This window comes from Camelus bactrianus, chromosome 8 (genome assembly GCF_048773025.1).
Source record: "Camelus bactrianus isolate YW-2024 breed Bactrian camel chromosome 8, ASM4877302v1, whole genome shotgun sequence".
NCBI classification, from domain to species: Eukaryota; Metazoa; Chordata; class Mammalia; order Artiodactyla; family Camelidae; genus Camelus; species Camelus bactrianus.
The window spans coordinates 39,604,330-39,622,549 of NC_133546.1; the positions used below are offsets into that span (position 1 = coordinate 39,604,330).

The 18,220-nt window shown below is 38.2% G+C and overlaps 1 protein-coding gene across 1 annotated transcript in view; it reads right to left on the bottom strand.

Moving 5' to 3' along the window:
• The window catches only part of NT5DC1 (5'-nucleotidase domain containing 1), a 111,066-nt gene that overhangs the window by 12,540 nt on the left and 80,306 nt on the right, over window positions 1-18,220 (bottom strand). The window contains exons 7-8 of the mRNA XM_074368465.1: window positions 4,492-4,666; window positions 2,593-2,690 (exon numbers count right to left, since the gene is read on the bottom strand). Of these exons, the coding sequence (XP_074224566.1) occupies window positions 2,593-2,690; window positions 4,492-4,666 (273 nt within the window). The remainder of the gene's footprint in view (window positions 1-2,592; window positions 2,691-4,491; window positions 4,667-18,220) is intronic.

Below are 18,220 nucleotides of genomic sequence, written 5' to 3' on the forward strand. Positions count from 1 at the left end.
CCCTCTCCCAAATTAATTTCCAATCTTGCAAGGTGGACAGACCCACTTACCTCCCTGCCCAGCCTTAGCTCTGGTGAGGAGCTGGGTCATGTAGTGAGCGAGATGGGGATCAGGAAAATAACAAATTTTGCATAGAAGAGGCTCCTGGCCCCACTTCTTATTCTCACCTAGGGTTTAAGCTGGAAGGAGCTCATTCTCCCACCCGCGGGGCACCATCCTCCCCTTTCGCGTCTCCATGACAACCTCTGACATCAGTCCTGTGCAAATGTGCTCAGGATGCTGCAGAGCGGCGGGCTCTGGGATTGGCTCGCTGCGCCTTCCATCCCCGCAACCTCCTCAGTCTTAATTTTACTTTTGACTTTAACCATTTAGAGCAGTGATGCGATTTACATGACACCGGACTGTCACATAGGAGCCGACTGACAGTGACTTGCATTGTATAATAACATTAACTGCCGAATGTTGAATGGTTTGCGGCTTACAAGGCTGAGAGATCAGTTAAGTACCGTGACAACCCAGACCTGATGTAATAGTGCACCCATCACGTAAAGGATAAGAGAGGGGCAGGAATGTGACAGGTGAAAGGGAGAGAAAAGCACTAATCATCCTAAGGATGACTGATTTTCCTAGCTTGGGCAAGATCTGTACTTGGAAAAGTTATAATGGAGTTACGGAATATGGGAAATTAAGGAGTTGTTATAGGTATGTCAAGTTCCATGAGATGCGGGGTCTGTGGGGCATCGAGATTTTAGAAGACAAAAATAAGCCTCTCTAAGTTAGGGAAAAGGGAAGCCAAGAAATAAGGGATTAGGAGTCATTAGTGTGTAGATGACAGTTAAAACCAGAGAATGGTGGAGAGCTGAGGACAGCAGAAGAAAGGAGGGATGGCCAATGCAGAAGGCTGGAGAACAACATTTAAAGAGAAAGATGATGGGAAATCAGCAGTGGAAACTGAGATGGAGCAGCTGGAGGCAGAAGAATCAGAATCAGCAGCAAAATAAATACTGTGACAGAACAGAATGAATTAGAGATTCTTTAATATGAACAGTATCCTCTTATTAATCAAAGTGCTGGCAATCTTTCTGCCTTGTAAATGGGAGTATACTATTTTGTGTTAGCTCCAAAAACTGTAGGATTCACTGTGTCTTACAGCGAAATATTTTAAATCAGAGGTCTAGAAAAACTAAAGCTGGAAAGAACTTTAGAGATCTTTTTCTAGTCTAATTCCTGCTAGGTGTGAAAAAGCTGAGATAAGCTTTTCCAAACATCTATAGAAAAGCATGAAACCCCATATATTTTGGGGTCCACAGGCATTTTATTCTAATCATTATAGACAGTGGTGATAGGACTTTGGGTCCTACTTCAGCCATCCAGACTTTTCATCTCTTAAAGATTTATAACATTTTCATACTATAAATTCAGTCAAGATAACTTTCAAGTCTTTTAATGAATATAATGTCTGAAAATATAATTTAGAGAATCATCATTATGTCAGTCCTCAAATCCAACTTGATACTGCAAAACCAAAAGAAAAAAAAATATACTGCACAGAAGTTGTAAGACAGGTACCTCTACGTGGTAACAGTTTTTTTTTTTTTTAATTTACCCTTTTATCTCCAGATAACTCTTCAATTAAAGAGAAATACTGCATAAATGTGGTAATTTGCCAGCATAAGTGAATGCATTTGTGCTCTCCAATGTGTTTAAAAATTCAGTGTATTTTTAATGTGCATTGTTTTCCATTACTGGTGTTTGTATGTGTGTGTCTGTACGAAATTTTAATAAAAATCTTTGTGAAACAGCTTAAGTACTATTATAGGTATTAAACAGATACAGATTTTCTGGGATCAAAATATGAAAACCCTGCAGATAAAAGTAAAAACAAACATTTCTTGAATACTTAGTTAATGTATTTAAATATAAGTTTGTGAAAAGGGGGGAAAAACACTGAAATTTTTTTCTAGTTTAATGCAAAGTATTCTTATTTTAATTTTAATACCTGATTATTTCTTAACATCAAGGATTTATATAAGACATGAAACCAATAAATAAAAAACACCGTTATCTCTCCCTTTCTACTAGACCAGTGTGTCTTAACCTTCGCACTCCTGAGGTTTGGGGCCAGATAAGTCTTTGTTGGGGGTGGTGGGGGTGCTCTCCTGTGTGCTGTAGGCTGGTTAGCAGCATCTCTGGCTTCTACCCACTGGATGCCAGCAGCATCCCCCCTTCCAAGTTGTGACAACCAACTATGTCTCCAGACGCTGCCAGTTTTGTCCTGAGAAGCAAAACTGCCACAGCTGAAAACAACTCTACTAGACATTTCTCATCAACACATATGCATATTCTAGAATCTTCAGTTTAAAAAAAATATTACAGATCTTCCTCGTTTTACAATGGAATTACATCCTGCTAAACCCAGCTTAAGTTGAAAATGCATTTAATATGCTTAACCTACCGAACTTAGCCTAGCTTAGCTTACAAGTGCTCAGAATACTTACTTTGCACATAGCTGTCAGCCAGCAGACATTTACTGAGTAAGCAAATGAACAAATCTTAAATACGACAGGAAAGATACAAAACGTTTTAACTTACCGAGTGTCCGGAAAGGCCTCTGACTTGGTGAATGTGAGAAGAAACCAGGCTTCAATGCATTTGTAATCACAATGTCAAAAAGATCTTCAAAATCATTCCTAAAAAGCAATGATAGTTTATTTTAAGGAATTAGAAATGGTCCATATAAAACTGAACTTAATTTTTGCCGATTTGACCACACATCATTTCTTAACCTTTTGATTAACTTTTACATACTTTCTATACATTTTAAGGTGAGACTTACATTGGAAATAGAAGGTGGTCAAGCACTAATCATCCTGACAACACCCTAAAGTATAAACATAAGGGGGGAAAAGCACATTAACTCATTAACTCTAGGTGCTAAGCTGGCTTTCTCACTATGGCAATAGTTCAAGTAGGTAAATGCAATAGTTTCTAACATCTAAAATATTCACGCACTGTGTTCTCAAATTTGGGGCCTGAAATTTGTCTGGACTTATTAGCATCAAGAGTTATTAATAATTTTGTGTGTTACTTGGGTCCTACAGAAAGCTAACATTATATCAACACTCACCTTTCAGAGAGTGTTCAAAACGTGAAGATACCTTATTTTGAAAATCAGGGTAGTCTTATGGTAATTTTAGATAACAGTAATAATTGTTTTCTAGTCTGTAGTTAATACTATATTAAGGATCATGGAGAACAGCAGAGGAAAGACAGTCCTCGTTTGTGATGGACTCACTATTGCACTGGGGAGAAAGCATTTACCCAACATTCCAGAATACTGTAACACAGGAAAACTGCACTACACAGGAATTAAGATATAAAGAAAACTTGTGGTTATCTATGCTAATGAAAAAGAAATTAAGACTCCCAAGTGTTTATTCTGAAGCATGGTCCCACTACCAGGACAGCAAACATCTCTATAAAAGGCACCTTCCAAGGTATTCAGGACTTCAACCTTAATTCACTTCAAGGATCCCAAACCTATATATTAATTAGAAAGGAGAAAACCTCAGACAGGTTGTAAATATACCACAGACCAATTTGAACCCACGTGTTTTGAGGAACATGAAAATCAGGAAGCTAAACAAGTTGGCCAGAGCTCAGTTTTGAGGCTAAAATTTGCTTCATAGTCACAGCAATTCAGGACAGTATCTACTAAAATTTGAGGAAACATTAAGGGAGATTAACATCCCATTTTAGACTCTAGCCCTGATTATGGATATTCCCTGGTATTGCCCATAAGAATTCCATAAATAAGTATCAACACTTACAGAAACTTACCAACTCTGCCTAATACTTTATCTGTAATGTGCTATTTAAACTTCGCCTCACACCTATGAGGTATTATTGTCCCATTTTTAAAGATGATGAGATTGAGGCTTAGAGCGGTTACAGAACCTACCCCATGTCTCAGAGTAAGTTGCAAGGCAGGGCTTGAGCCCACACCAGTCTTATTTTAAGTCTATGCATTTATATTGCCTCCATGTCCATGGATGTCCACCCCATCCCTGGCTGTGCTAAATGGTGAAGTACCAGGCTCCACACTGGGATGGCCGCTGAGAGGTTGTACTCCAGGTGTGTGTTAGGGAGTAAAATCTACAACCCAGTGTCCCTCAGTCATCCAAAGCTGAGACACCACATTCACAGAGGACTGCCTGAAGGCCATGCAGTCTATTCACCTTCCAGAAAACCTAAAGCCCAGACCACCAGCGGGTATGAGCACACTGGCTCCAGTAATACTGCTTTGCTAAAATGTGCTTGGGGTGCGTTGCTGTCAGGAGAAACAATGTTGAGGGCTGTTAGGAGAAACAACCACTAGTCACTCAGAATTGTTTAATATAATGATATGGTCATGGTCCAGCACTTTTAAAAAAGCACTGGTCTGATTTGTTATGTTTTATAAGACCTTGAAAGTGAAGACTCAGCACTTACCCAAGGATATATTCACAGAGGAGTCTACAGTAATCACTGTGAGAACTGGTAATTAACATAAGAATTTTCCCAGCGTTCTTTAGCTGTTGAAGCCACTTTTTAACAGATTCTGGACAAGTGCGTAAATATCTGCCTGGATCTCTTTTTATTTCTGGAAAATATATTCCACAATTTTCTGAAAAATAAAAATATGAAGGAGATTAAAGAAATTTTTTTTGACTCAGTGTACTCTCACATTTTTCTCTCTCAAAGCTATAGGTAAAATTAAAAGAATAAAAGGTAGGTTTGAACAATCTAGCAATGATACCATTACTGTTTCTTAAGACTACTTCTTGTTCTTTACTTAAAAACATGATGATTAAAAATGTGGGTTGAAAATACTTTTTGGTTATTTGACAAGGACTGATAAAGTGTTAAAAAAAAAAAAACCAGATCATATGATAAACACAATACGATCAGCATTTTCAAACTAGAGAAAACCTTACTGCATTTGAAATGTCAATTAAAAATATTCTTTTAATCATTCAACAAATATTTGCTGGACACAGGTAACAAACAAATACACATTCAGATAATGCACCAGGAACACGTCTTTGGCATGAAGCAACCAAGAAGGGAGATGGGTTCCTCAGGGTCAGTGTTGTTTTAGACAGAACTGAGACTAGAAGCCCTGGTCTATTACAGCCCCTGGGAGGCGCTGTGATGTTAAGTGGTAAAACAAGCCAGAAAAGGCAGGACGGCAACGCAGCTGACCAGGAAAGCTGAAGAGCCTGAGTCACTGAGCTGAACCTGCATGCTCTCTCTGTCTCTTTGGGTCTTTAGAGTCCAGGGGGTCAGCCTGAGCTCCAGGGCAGCTGGTGCCAACATCTCCAGAAATCCTGGTCACATGCACACACAGTGTTTGACATGGTTCCTTAACAGTTTTATGTACTTAAGGCAGACAACTGCAGATTTGGTCGAAATGCTACTAGATTCATAAAGCACTTTAGAGATAACTGTTCTTTGGGCTTGACAGTGCTAGTAGGCAAACAAAGGGAACTCGAGTTCTTACTTTCCTTAACTGCTAGAGAAGGACACATGCATAAACAAAACAACAAGAGAAAGAGCTTGAACTGAGTGATAAACTCTGCAGTAGACACAGGCTAGACCTGTAATTCTGTACAGCGCCATGCACTTGAAATGAGTGAAATGAAAGTTGTACTTTAAGAATATCAGGACAGGAAAGAAGAGTCTCTGAGCAAAAAAAGAAAAAGAAAAAAAAAGAAAGAAAGAAAAACAGAAATACCTTAGCTGGCGAGTATTCTGATTTTGTTTGGTTTCATCCTCCTCTGTAGGGCTGGGTGCTCAGGGAGGGTGGCCTCTACCAGGCTAACCTAACACGGTAATTCCTTCCCAAGTCTTGGTCATGTAAAATAACCCAATTTAATAATAGTTTAAATAGTAAGGATATCTATTATTTGCAGCCTATAGTATCTGTATTCAGAAAACAATACTGTAATACTGTAAGAATTCATCATAACCAGACCAAAACAATTACTTAACAAAAGAAGGGATATTTTACAACATGAAGATAATATTCAGTCATCGGGAGACCATGAACAAAAACAAACTTCATGTTCTTCTCATATTCTGCCCCACAGAGAGCATGTGTGTAAACCTCTAGGACTTCTTAATATTCCAGAAGCTATGTAAATGTCATTAAAAAATTAAAATATATCTTCTGCTTTTCAGGGAAAAGAATGTACTAGTAGGCAAGGACTAATTGAATAAAGAGAAAATGATACAATTAAATGGTTAAAAATAGAATAGTTTGATGAATGAGTGACTATCAAAGTCCTGGCAGAAGCTGTGTCTCTTATGTAAGGTTATTTCAACCAGAAAAACAAAGCTTTTGCAGCAACAGTAGTATTACAGGATGGATAACAAAAGATTTATAGTATATAATGCTGAAAACATTTATCTAGTTAAGCATCTGTATTCAGAAACAAGGGCTAAGAAAAAGGCTATTTTTTCTGTAGCTTTAAGTGCTTGGTGCCATCTAGTGATCAAAATATAAATTACTGTTAAAAACATACTGTTCCATTTCCAAATGAACAAAAATAAAAAGCATATACATTTAAATACTGTATTTTAAAATTCTTGCTTAGATGAATACTAGTTGCCCTTAATAAGCGTAATCTAAGAGTGCAAACATCATAGTTTAGTTGGAGAAAATTACTCTTGAGGTAATAATGGGGGTGGTCTTTGTTTTATTCACAAGCCAGAGTGAAATGAACAGACTAAAAAAGACAAGTCCTGTACAAACAGATACCCAATGGCAGATATGCGTTACTCTTACTATAAAAGATCATTAATTGTTGCAGGGGAAATATTTCCATCCACATAACCTCAAATCATTAAAGGAACAGGAGAAATCATTACACACATATACACTCATCTTTTTAAAAATTTATTTTTACTGATATAACTGACATATAACATTGTGTAAGTCCACGGTATACAACACACTAATGTGGGACGTTTACATAAGGCAGCATGATTACTATTACAGGGTTAGCTAACACCTCTATCATGTCCATATCACTTCTTTTCTTTTTTTTTTTTGTGGTGGGAACAATTAAGATCTAGTCTCTTAGCGATTTTGAAGTTTATAATTTAGTATTGTTGTCTGTAATACTCATATTTTTATTGAAACAAATCAAGTTATTAAACCAAAGGAATTTATGTTAACTATACTACAATGGAATTAACAACTGCCGATTAAATTACTTGCCCAAAGTGACTGTAAACTCCTAAATGTAGGGAGTCTGCCTTTCTGCTGGGCGTGGAGCAGTCATTCAATGAATGGATACTTAAATTAGAGCGGGGGCAGACCCAGGAACATTTATGTTTATTTTAGGTCAAAGTAGTAATGTGATTTGTAACATATAACTTATCTGTGACAAAAACTATCATTCCTATCATATCAAAATCATGCTATCTAAAGTATCATCCTCTTTTCTTCACCCCTATTGAAAAAATAATCATGTTATATTTTTATATTGATAGATGAAAACTGACTAGACAGACAAGACAGGAAATTCAGACCTACAGTGGAAAGAATGGAATGGCCTTGTTTCTTCTCAACTTACAAAATAGCCTGTGTTTTCAATTAACCTCAAAGGAATTCTATTTCACTGCTATTTTATGTAACTCATTTTCCTGGCCTTTGCACCCCTCTTATATCCTCAAACGCTGGTATTTTCTGTGTCCAGATGGGATTGAAAGTAAAATTTTTAAAAAGCTAGTTCTAAAGAATAAAAGTTTAGCTCTACTATATTAAAATTCTGGTTAATATAGAGTCATGGAAGTAAGAGCCAAGTGTTACAACAGTCTGATACACACAGAAAACAGCCTGCGTTTATCAAACATAATTCAGGATTTAGGGACCTCTGGTGGCAAAAAAAGTAAGTACAACTTGATTATTAAAAATACCTTTTTAGTTTAATAGACAATTGTGCCACATCATGATTTCTATCATCACAGAATAAGTAAGCTTTTTGTTGTTGTTGTTGTTGTTGTTGTTGTTGTTAGCTGCACCACTACTGTTTTGTGATTTGTGGCTAGAGTCCTCAAAGCTGTCGTGCAAGAGGGTTAGAGATGCCGGGATGCCAAGATGCACCATCAGCCTCCAGTTAAGGTCTGTTATTTCCACTGTAGAACATAATGTAGGAGAGACTGAAACATTTATAACTTTCACAAGTTATGGAAGAGTATGCTAGGGAACAGCTAAAATGTTGAACTATGAACTGTTGGAATGTACTTGTGTAATAGATGATATAATTAATTTTTAAAAATACACACATACTATATAATTTTTTTTTGCCAAGAGATATTGAAGTAGTTTTTGAAGGATAAGAGATAGACAGCAGATCATATATGTTCTAAATTTCTTTTATTTATAGAAGGCAAAAGATGAAATTTAACATTAAAAGACTTCTTCTTTATGGTTCCTATATGGTTTATTTCTATCTAGTTGTGAGTGAAGAACTCTAGAATATCTAGATTGAGTAAAGTGAAAATCTATATGCTAAATATCACACTTGGAAAATGACAACTAATAAGAATTGAGAAATGAAGTGTGAAATTACTGCAAAATATAATCTATAAAATTTACATTTTAACAGTACTTGACTTCTATCTCTGTATCTATTATCCTACCGCAAAGACTCTGGTTTAATTGGTCTGGGATGGGGTGATAACACGGATAGTTTTTCAAAGCTCCCCAAGAATTTCAATGTATAGCTAGGATTAAAAATCACTGCTCTAAGATATAAGAACTATCTGTATATCCTTCTTGTCTCACTGTATACCCCTGTCTCACTTGGCTCCCAGTGGGTAGGGATTTCTTAATTTTACAGTATCTTTACTACCTAACATCTAGCCTTGTACATAAGAGGCAATCAACACGCAGTAAGTGCTGCCGATGTGTGACGTCACACATGGGCATGAATACTGAATGAAGGACCTTGTCTGATAGAGAGAAGGCTTGTGCTGGAGATGAGAATGGAGAAAAGGGAAAAGGTATGAAAGCTGAAGATTCAAATGTAAGAGCACTGACAGCTAAGGGAGACTGGCTTGGTCTATGTGACCTGATAGGCGACCTAGCTTTCTCCTACGTGTGGCGGTAGTAAGTTATGATGCCTGGATCTGTGATTCTGCAAATGAGGGCAATAAGAATATCATGGAGCATCTGTAACAAATATCAATTCCTGTGCCCCACCCTAGAGATCTCTGGTGGGAGTCTGGGGCTCCAGAGATTCACACAATGCAATACTGCTTCTCCAGTGATGTGGCATTGTATACTGTATAACTCCAAGGATACACAAATCCTTACTTTATTTTTTGCGTATGGTGCACTATTACATAGTATCATAGTTCAGGGCTTTGGGGGCTGATTAGAATTCAAGTAAGTCAGAGTTTGAAATTTGGACAAAATCAGATTTCTGCAGAGGAAAAAAATACCTATTGATATTCATTCTGTCTACTTACCTAGTCACAGCACCTAGAACTGGAAGGGGTTTTAGAAATCACTAACTTCAATGCTGTCCTATTAAAGATGTAGAGACTACAGATTTTGCTTGAAACTATAAAGTTAGTAATAAGCTTGAGAATGGAACAGGGTGCTCAAGAATCCTAGTCCCCTAAACCCTGGGTAAACTCGTATGTAATCTTAGCACTTACATGAGGATGTAACCTCATTGCTTAGATGCCTAAACCTTTGTGTTCTAAATCTAACTTATCTGGTGATCACTGTCTGTTAAAAGAAAAATAACATGTTCAGAAGAAGCAGAAGTCAAATGTTTTAAATGGTATACCTACTTTGCTCTGCAATTACTGAATAATGTACTTTTCCTCAGAATTTCTATAGAAGTTTTGTGTAATCACTGAGCTGTTACCTACACTAATTACCTGGGAACTGAGATCTTATATTGAGATAGGCAAAAAAAAAAAAAAAAAAAAAAAACCCCAAAACAAAACAAAACAAACAACCCAAACATCTTATATTAAGGAGCAAACATATGGTCTCCCTTCCTGGAATGCACTATCCTCCCTTTGCTGCTTGGAAATGTTTGCAGCTTGTTACAAGGTTATGCTCTCTGTGGAGCCCTCCCCAGTGCCCTCACCCAGTCACATTGCCTCTGGACATCACTCATCACACTATATGATAATAAACACTTGTTAATAAGTGTGTCCATGTATTTTTCTTTCTCCTGAGACTGTGAGATCTTTTAAGAAAGGAAGCATCTCTCCATTCATATTTACACTCCTGATGTCAGGCAAAGCAGTGAAGGATTAATAATTGTAGAGGTAAGTATGTATAAGCAGAGCTACCAAACAAGATTTACCAGGTGACCTTAAAGACCAGAGGTTGGCAGACCACAGCCTGCAAGCTAAGAAAGGATTGCACATCTTAAAATGGTTATATAATATCTTCATAAAGCCTATAATCTTTATGATCTAGTCCTTCAAAAAGTTTGATTTCTGATATAAATATATGATTTCATAATTATAGGATAGCAACAATAAATCACACAGTTGTAACTCAGTTTTAGAAAGTGGCAAGAATAATTAATGAAATCATTTTTGAGACTTTGTCTAAAGGTTATGGAGTCTCTCAGCAGAATGAATATTAGAAAATTATTTGTTTTCAGGCTCATTTGATCTTCCTGCTAACAGAATGATAGCAGAGGCCACAGCAAGACACTGCGAGTCCAGGGCTGACAGCTAACAGCTGACAGCTGGTAATATTTTCCCTTGTTAAGGTCAGAGGAAGTAGAAAGATCCAAAAAATGCACATGATGACATGATGACATCAGGAGAAGGACCTGAAGAGCTTGTAGCTTGGGATGAATAAAGCCACTATTGCCTAAACACAGTCCAACATGTTAGCTGCACAAGAAACAGGAATGAATGTTTTCCTTGGTTCAGCAAATTCAAGATGCCTCCAGGTAAAACCTGGGGCCAGTTTTAGGGTCTAGCTTCAAAGAGATACACTGTCAGGTTTCGTTTCAAATGGTTTTTAAATGTACTTGCCAGGCACAAAACCATCTTGGAAGGTTTTGTTTTCACCAGAGGAACTGAGCTCACATATTATCCTGACTTGAAACCTCCCATCTCTTATAGAAGAAAGAAGCTGGAAAAAATGAGGACTAAAACGGGAGAGCTTGAGGCAAAGCAGGCTCAGAGCTGCGCCAATGCTTCTTCCTCTAAAAGAAAATTACAGCTGACTTCTGTAGCTTGGAGGCACACAGAGATCAGAAACAGTAACAGGAACAAAGGAGTCATAAGCTAGACATTAGGGTTCATTTACCATAAATGTCTTAAGGAAACCTGCCTCCCACTGAGGACTCTAACACTCAGTTATTTAACAATTCTTTAAAAAACAAAAAACCTGGAGTAGAAGTTCCACTGTATTTCTTCCAACCTGGGTTTTCTTCTGGAATACGTAGTTTAACAGAATGTCAAGACGGCATTTTAGCACGTACACACTACACTCAATTTGGTTCCCAAACGAACATAAATAACTAAAAAGATCCATTATGGGAACCCAGTCCTCATTCTACAATAATCCAACATGAGGCACAGAGTGGAGAAAGCCTGCGCACACAGCTGTCCCAGCCTCTGTATGGAATGGGCAGGGTCTCAGGCAGAAAGCGGCAGGACTGGCGGGAGGGATTCCCAGGTGAATGGTGCTGGGTACAGCTGGCTTCCAGAGAAGATTCTATTCCAGACAGTGCTTTTAACCTTCTCGGTCTCTTTTTCCTTCTTTGGCCTCATTCCTTTCATCTCTTTCACTCTGCCTCCTTTCAATTTGACTAATACAATAAGTTTACACATTCTGGGTATTTTTCTGAACACACGTATAGTCATATTAAGATGACAATCATGTATTTTTAAAATACTTAAATATGAAAGACTTCTAAAACAAAAAATAAAAACTCTGCTGCGTTAACATGAAAAAAATTTTAAATGTTAAAAACTCAGATATATATGTGTGTGGTGTGTGTATAAAGATTTCAAAAGATTGATTTTTTTTTTTCCTATCCACTATCAATCTTAAGCCATTACCTCAAAATCAATTTCTTCTCTGCTTTTCTATATTCCACTCTGCTTTTAGGGGTCAGCTTAATTCCCACTTTTTCTAGTTTTCTCTCTCCTTTGAATATGCCAACTACTGCATTCTAGTTCACATACTCCAACTCTTGAGTTCATATATTGTTGTTCATATATTTTTCTATACAGTTTATTAATTGCAAGAGATTTTTATCTTCTACTTAAGCTCTAGAAATCAAATTTCTTTGTGCCATTATAATGATTAGCAATACAGTGATTAGATTCTGGGCATAGAACACATTCAATAAAAGTAATGTAATTAAACTTTCTCTTAAAGATATTAAACATACTTGCCTGAAATCCTGGTAAGTACATAGTATTATGCAGTTTAATGAAATAAACCATTTCAAAGGTGAATTTTACTTCGGTTCAATCTAAATGAGGCCTACTTATATATTTTAATTAAGTAGAATCTCGAGGCTAAAGTTCTTAGGAGCAGTAGTGCAAATCTGATGGTTGGTGTATATTGAGCATACATTTTCAGTCTTTTAGAATAAAGCACAGCAAACTTGCTATGAGCATAAAACAGTTCTGGTTATTAAGGACTAAGGCGGGGATGCTACAAGTTCCCAGGAGACCCGAACAATATTTCCATAAGCAAACTATTTATTATGAAAAATTATCTTCTGAGTTTCTTTTGACCTAAGAAAAATTTTGTTAAGAAAGCATATGACATAAGGGGTCAGACTACTTCTTTCCAAAAAGGAAAGGAGCTGTCAACATAAATCCAGAGAACCTGAAAGCCTGGAATTACTCAGTGACCAAGAAGGAAACATTCAAAATTCAATTTAAATGAGGCAAATATTTAACTCACAGTGTTTGGCAAATGTTAGCAATAAACACTAAATGAGCTATGTGTACTCAAGGAAGAAAACTGTGAATGAAGAGGAAATTGCACTGGACCTCATAGATGCCCAATAACATTTATCTGAAAACGATGACAAAGAAAATGTTTTCCCTTCCAGATAAGAACTCCATTTAAAACTTCAAAAGGAGTTTAATCTGAATGCCTCTTGCCAGCAAATTAAGTCATCACAGAGCAGAGTGGGAGGGAAGGGAGAAGAAAGGAATTCATGATTTGCAGGTGAAACTTCATTAAGCAACGGCTGTTGCCATTGATGTCAGGAGAGTGGCTATCCTATTCCTGCTGAAAAAAATCTTCAAAGACAGAGTAGTTCTATATGGAGCATACATACATATATAAGCACATTAAGTTTGCAGTCCTGGGTGATCCTAGGTGGCATGGATCCAAACTGGACAGTCCAGATTCAAGTCTCAGTTCTGTAATTCACTTGGGAAAAAGTCTTAGTCATTCAGACACTTTGTTGGCTTATTCGTGAAATGATGATGATAACAGAACCCACCCGATAAGATTACTGTGTGGACCGAACACAATAATATATGTGAAACACTTAGCACAGTGCTTAGCACATAGTAAACACTCTGTGTGAGCCACCCTGGCTTAAGCAGAGGCAGTTAATTAACCATGCAATTCAACAACAGTAGTAATACAAACAGCTGTCACTGTTTTAATAGTTTAATATTTTAATGTTTATCTGTGATACACTTTGAATTTATAAACCATAGTTCCCCCTTTCCCAGAATATAATCTCAGAATCCCATTCTTAGCTAAGTGGAAGCATCATGTCACTGGACTTTTGTCTAGCTGTGTAAATACCACTCAAACCTGATTTAAAGTGTCACTGAATTTTGTAGGAATCAAGTAACAGATTTGTGTCTGTAAAAGAAAATAGTCTTTTGTTTTCAGAATTAAAGAAATAAACCTCTTGCCAATAATAATTTTCTAAAGATTCAGACTCTGAAAGATAGAATCAAGGACATATGGGATCACTCTCTCCTCATTTCCCCCCAAAAGAGTGTGGTGAACTTAAAACTCAGTGACTGTTATTTTTTAGAGTTGATTTAAGATCTCACAACTTTAAACTTAAATGGGTCAAGATTTAGAAGGAACTCTGTCCTGCCAATATTTATATATCCCAGATACCTTAAGCACAGGAAAAAACGTTTCTCCAAAAATGATTTTTCTCTAAAAGAATGGCCAATATGCATAAGCAATGCTGAGAGCTAACCTAAGAGGAGTCTGCATCATAATGGAGGATTCCAACACTGTCTAGACCTGTGTTGCCTAATATAGCCATTAGTCACATGTGGCTATTTAAGGTGAAATTAACTAAAATTAAATAAAATGTAAACGTCAGTTCCTGCAGCACCCTAGTCACATTTCAAGTGCTTGACAGCAACATGTGGCTAGTGGCTGCCACACTGGACAGCACAGATATAGAACATTTCATTCCTGAGGACGTTCTATTGGTTAGTCCTCCTCTAGGTTAACTTCAGTCCATGAGTCCTAAAATTACCAGCCGTGGCTGCATAAAGCTACGGTGTGGCATTTGGATCAAAATAGCAGGCAAACATGATTCAGTCAGAAATAGAGCATTTTAAAAAGTAGAAGTAATAATTATAATCATGAAACCATGCCAAGGCTGCAGTGTGGGATCGCAGGGGAAACACTCTGCCTAGATTTAGTGGCTCGGGCTTTACACCTGCATTTCAGCTGTGTCCTTGTCCTCACCCGTCAGATGGCAGCCACAGGTTACCTTCCTGCTTCATGGGTGGGATGGACGACAAGACAAACCTAAATGACGGTGCTCTGCAGAGTGATAAGCACTTGTTTACTTTGTTATTTTTATGTTAAACAACACTTTTGATATCAGCAGTAAACCTGACTACAGCAAATATTGAGCTCACTGAGGTGCTAACCAAAAAGCATTATTGAGGTGATTTCATAAGCCACTGGTCTTATTAGGGAAACTTGACTGATCAATACTTCACTACTAAGAGATTACAGGACACTGCTATTTATACAATGAAGTGATTCTGAATTCAGTATTTATAGTGGACCATGTTCAAATACCCATCTTTACACAGTGCTACATGTGCAGAATGAATAAACAATATTGTTCACCAAAAAAAAAAAAAGTAGAATAACTTCCAATTGTACGGTGAAGCATCATGGCCAAAGCCAGAAAGGTGAGAGTATCGTAGAGGAACTAGGCACCTACATTAAACGTTTCAATCCTGTGATAGTGTTCCTCCACGGTGCTACCATGCTGAAGGATCTCCCCATCTTCTATTCCTACTCTGCACACAGCCAGCTGCACTGCTTGTTGGGCAGGTCTGTGCTTCAACCCACAGCTGTAAAGGGGTGTTGCCATTGTACCGCCCCACTTTTTCCATTCCCCTCTTGACAAAACAGAAACCAAATGGAGACCTTCCAGACCTCAGTTAGAAGAAAGAACCCATAAGCTGTAAAGGCGGCTGTATCCCTCACTAGGCTGGGGGAGAAGGGAGCACAACATGTGGATTTCCTCACGAGAGAAAGGAAACCTGGTCGGTCACAGGACTTTCGCCAAAAAGGTGAAGACTTATGTGATACGAAAGTGGACTGATAAAGACATTAAACATCGCCATGATGTTGGGGAGAGACTCCATGGACAGACCTTTTAAACTAAGGAAATCACGTGCTAGAGTTTGATTATAGCCTTTTGGAAAAAATAACTATTATTCATAATAATGCCTTAACTTTACTTAGCCATGTTTTTTAAAGTAAACTTTAAACTGTAGAATAATTTTAGATGTACAGAAAATTGTGAAGATAGTACACAGAATTCCCATAACTCACATTCAGTTTCCCCTATTATTAACACTTTATAGTATTATGGTACATTTCTCACAGTGAATGAACCAATATTGATATATTACTATTAACTAAAGTCCACACTTGAGTTCTATGTCCTTAGTTTTTATTTACTGTCCTTTTTATTTTCCAGGTCTCCATATTAGATTTAGTGGTCATGTCTCCTTAGGCTCCTCTTGGCTGTGACAGTTAATCAGATTTGCCTTGTTTTTGATGACCTTGACAGTTTTGAGGAGTACTGGTCAGATGTTCTGTAGAATGCCCCTCACATTGAGATTAGGGTTTTTTTTTTTCATGGTGAGACTGGGGTTCTCTGTTTTAGGAGGAAGAGCCCAGAGGACCAATGCCACTCTCCCCACATCACATCAAGGATTCACGCCATTAACATGACTCATCACTGACGATGCTCATCTGGACCACCTGGCCGAGGCCCTGCCTATCAGGTTTCTCCACTGTCAAGTTCCTCTTTCCACCCTTCCACTTTCCATACTGCACTCTTTGGAAGGAAGTCACTACGCACAGCCCTCAACGAAGGAGTGGGGAGTTATGTTCCACATCCTTGAGGGTGACGTGTCTGCAAAAATTATCTGGAATTCTTTAGCATAGGAAAAGTAGTCCCTTCTCCCCCTTTATTTATTTATTCAATCATTTATCTATTTATTCAATCATTTATTCATATCAACATGACTCCTTGATATTTATTTTATACTTTGGGTCTTTGGGTTATAATCCAATACTACTTTATTTATTTTGTTCTTAAAACTGTTACATCTTTGGCCACTGGGAGCTGTTTGATTCTTGTGTCCCTTTGACATATCCCGTCATTACTTTTTTCCCCTTTTGGACCACTTCCCTTCTTTCTGGCACCCCAAGTTGCTCAGGCTCATCTTGTATACTCCCTGCCCCAGTCCTAGAGTCAGACATTTCTCCAAAGAGCTCTGGTTCAGTTAATTGGTGAATAATCAGGGTGCCTTTTTAGTTTTTAAAGATGTTTTCAAACAGACACTTCTCTCACATCCACAGCCCCTTTGACAGATAGGTAAACTAAGGTTCAGAGTAGCTGAGAGATCTGCTCAACATCAACACTGCTAACGGCAGTGCTGGGATAAAGTTCAGTCTTCTGATGACAGTTTGGTGTCTTTTCCATTACCTGGTGTTTTCTGGATGAGGACAGAGCTTCAAAGACCAGAGGAACAACTTGTAGGAAAAGGGAAAAATGGAAAAAAGAAACAGACATTTCCAGAAGATGGTTCTTCCAGGAGAGATGTGACAGGCTCTTCTATTTAGAAGAAACAACCAGAGATGCTGTCTTCTATGGGAAGAGGTCTCTAATTATATTATAGCAGTGGTTCTCAACTGGTGGTGATTTTGCTCCCCTGAGACAGTTGGCAGTGTCTGGACACATTTTGTTGCGGGGAGTGATGTGCTGCAACTGGCATTTAGTGAACAGAGGCCAGGGACGTTGCCAAACATCCTATGATGCACAGAAGAGCTCCCACAAGAAAGAATTATTCAGTTCCAAATGACAATGGTGCTCACGCTGAGAGACCCACAGCCAGAGACCACTGAAGAGCTTCATCCAGTTTTACGCTGTTACTACTCTCACTGAATTATTTTCCCATTGGTGGCTATGGGGGACAATCACAAAAGATCCTGGGTGATTCTGTGACCTCATGAGTTAGCCTGTTAGAAGGAAAAAGGCCCCATTTTGGTTAAGGCATGTGGCTCACAATCAGAAGAGACTCCCCTGGTTCTTACGTGTGGGCCAAACAGAAGAAACGGCACTCTTTCAAATGAGCTGCTTGGGTCAAGCAGGGCATGAAAAGAGCAGTCACTTTCCCATGGATGAGCACAGCTATATGTAATCAGCCAGAAAAGGGGAGGCTTATCTTCACAGATGCCATCGTTTACTGGCCATGCTGTCTGCTGTCTGGTTCAGGAACAAGTTGTGCAGAACAGTAAGGTGGCTTGGAAAATCTGCCAATGAATTGGTCAACCTTACTAAGCAGATGGCTGTTATCCAGAAACTGTTGTTCACTGCTCAGGGACCTCAATCTGGAGAGGAAGTAAGTGGCTGAGTCCCTGTTTGTTGAAATAGTCAGTGACCACCCAGCAGTTTTACAGAAGAAAGAGCACTTCTGTGCGCCAGGACCTCTCTTGGAAGCTTTAGAAAGGCTTCTTCACCCTTGGTATCAACAAGTCGATGAAGGACATTTTTTGAGCAAAGCTAGGTGTGCCCTCAGACACAGGCTGCCACTGCCCTCTGTGAAAAACACGAAGAGCTTACAGGGGCAGTATAATTTGGGGAGATCCTATTTGGGGAGATCCTGATGATGCAGACATGCGTGTGTAAAA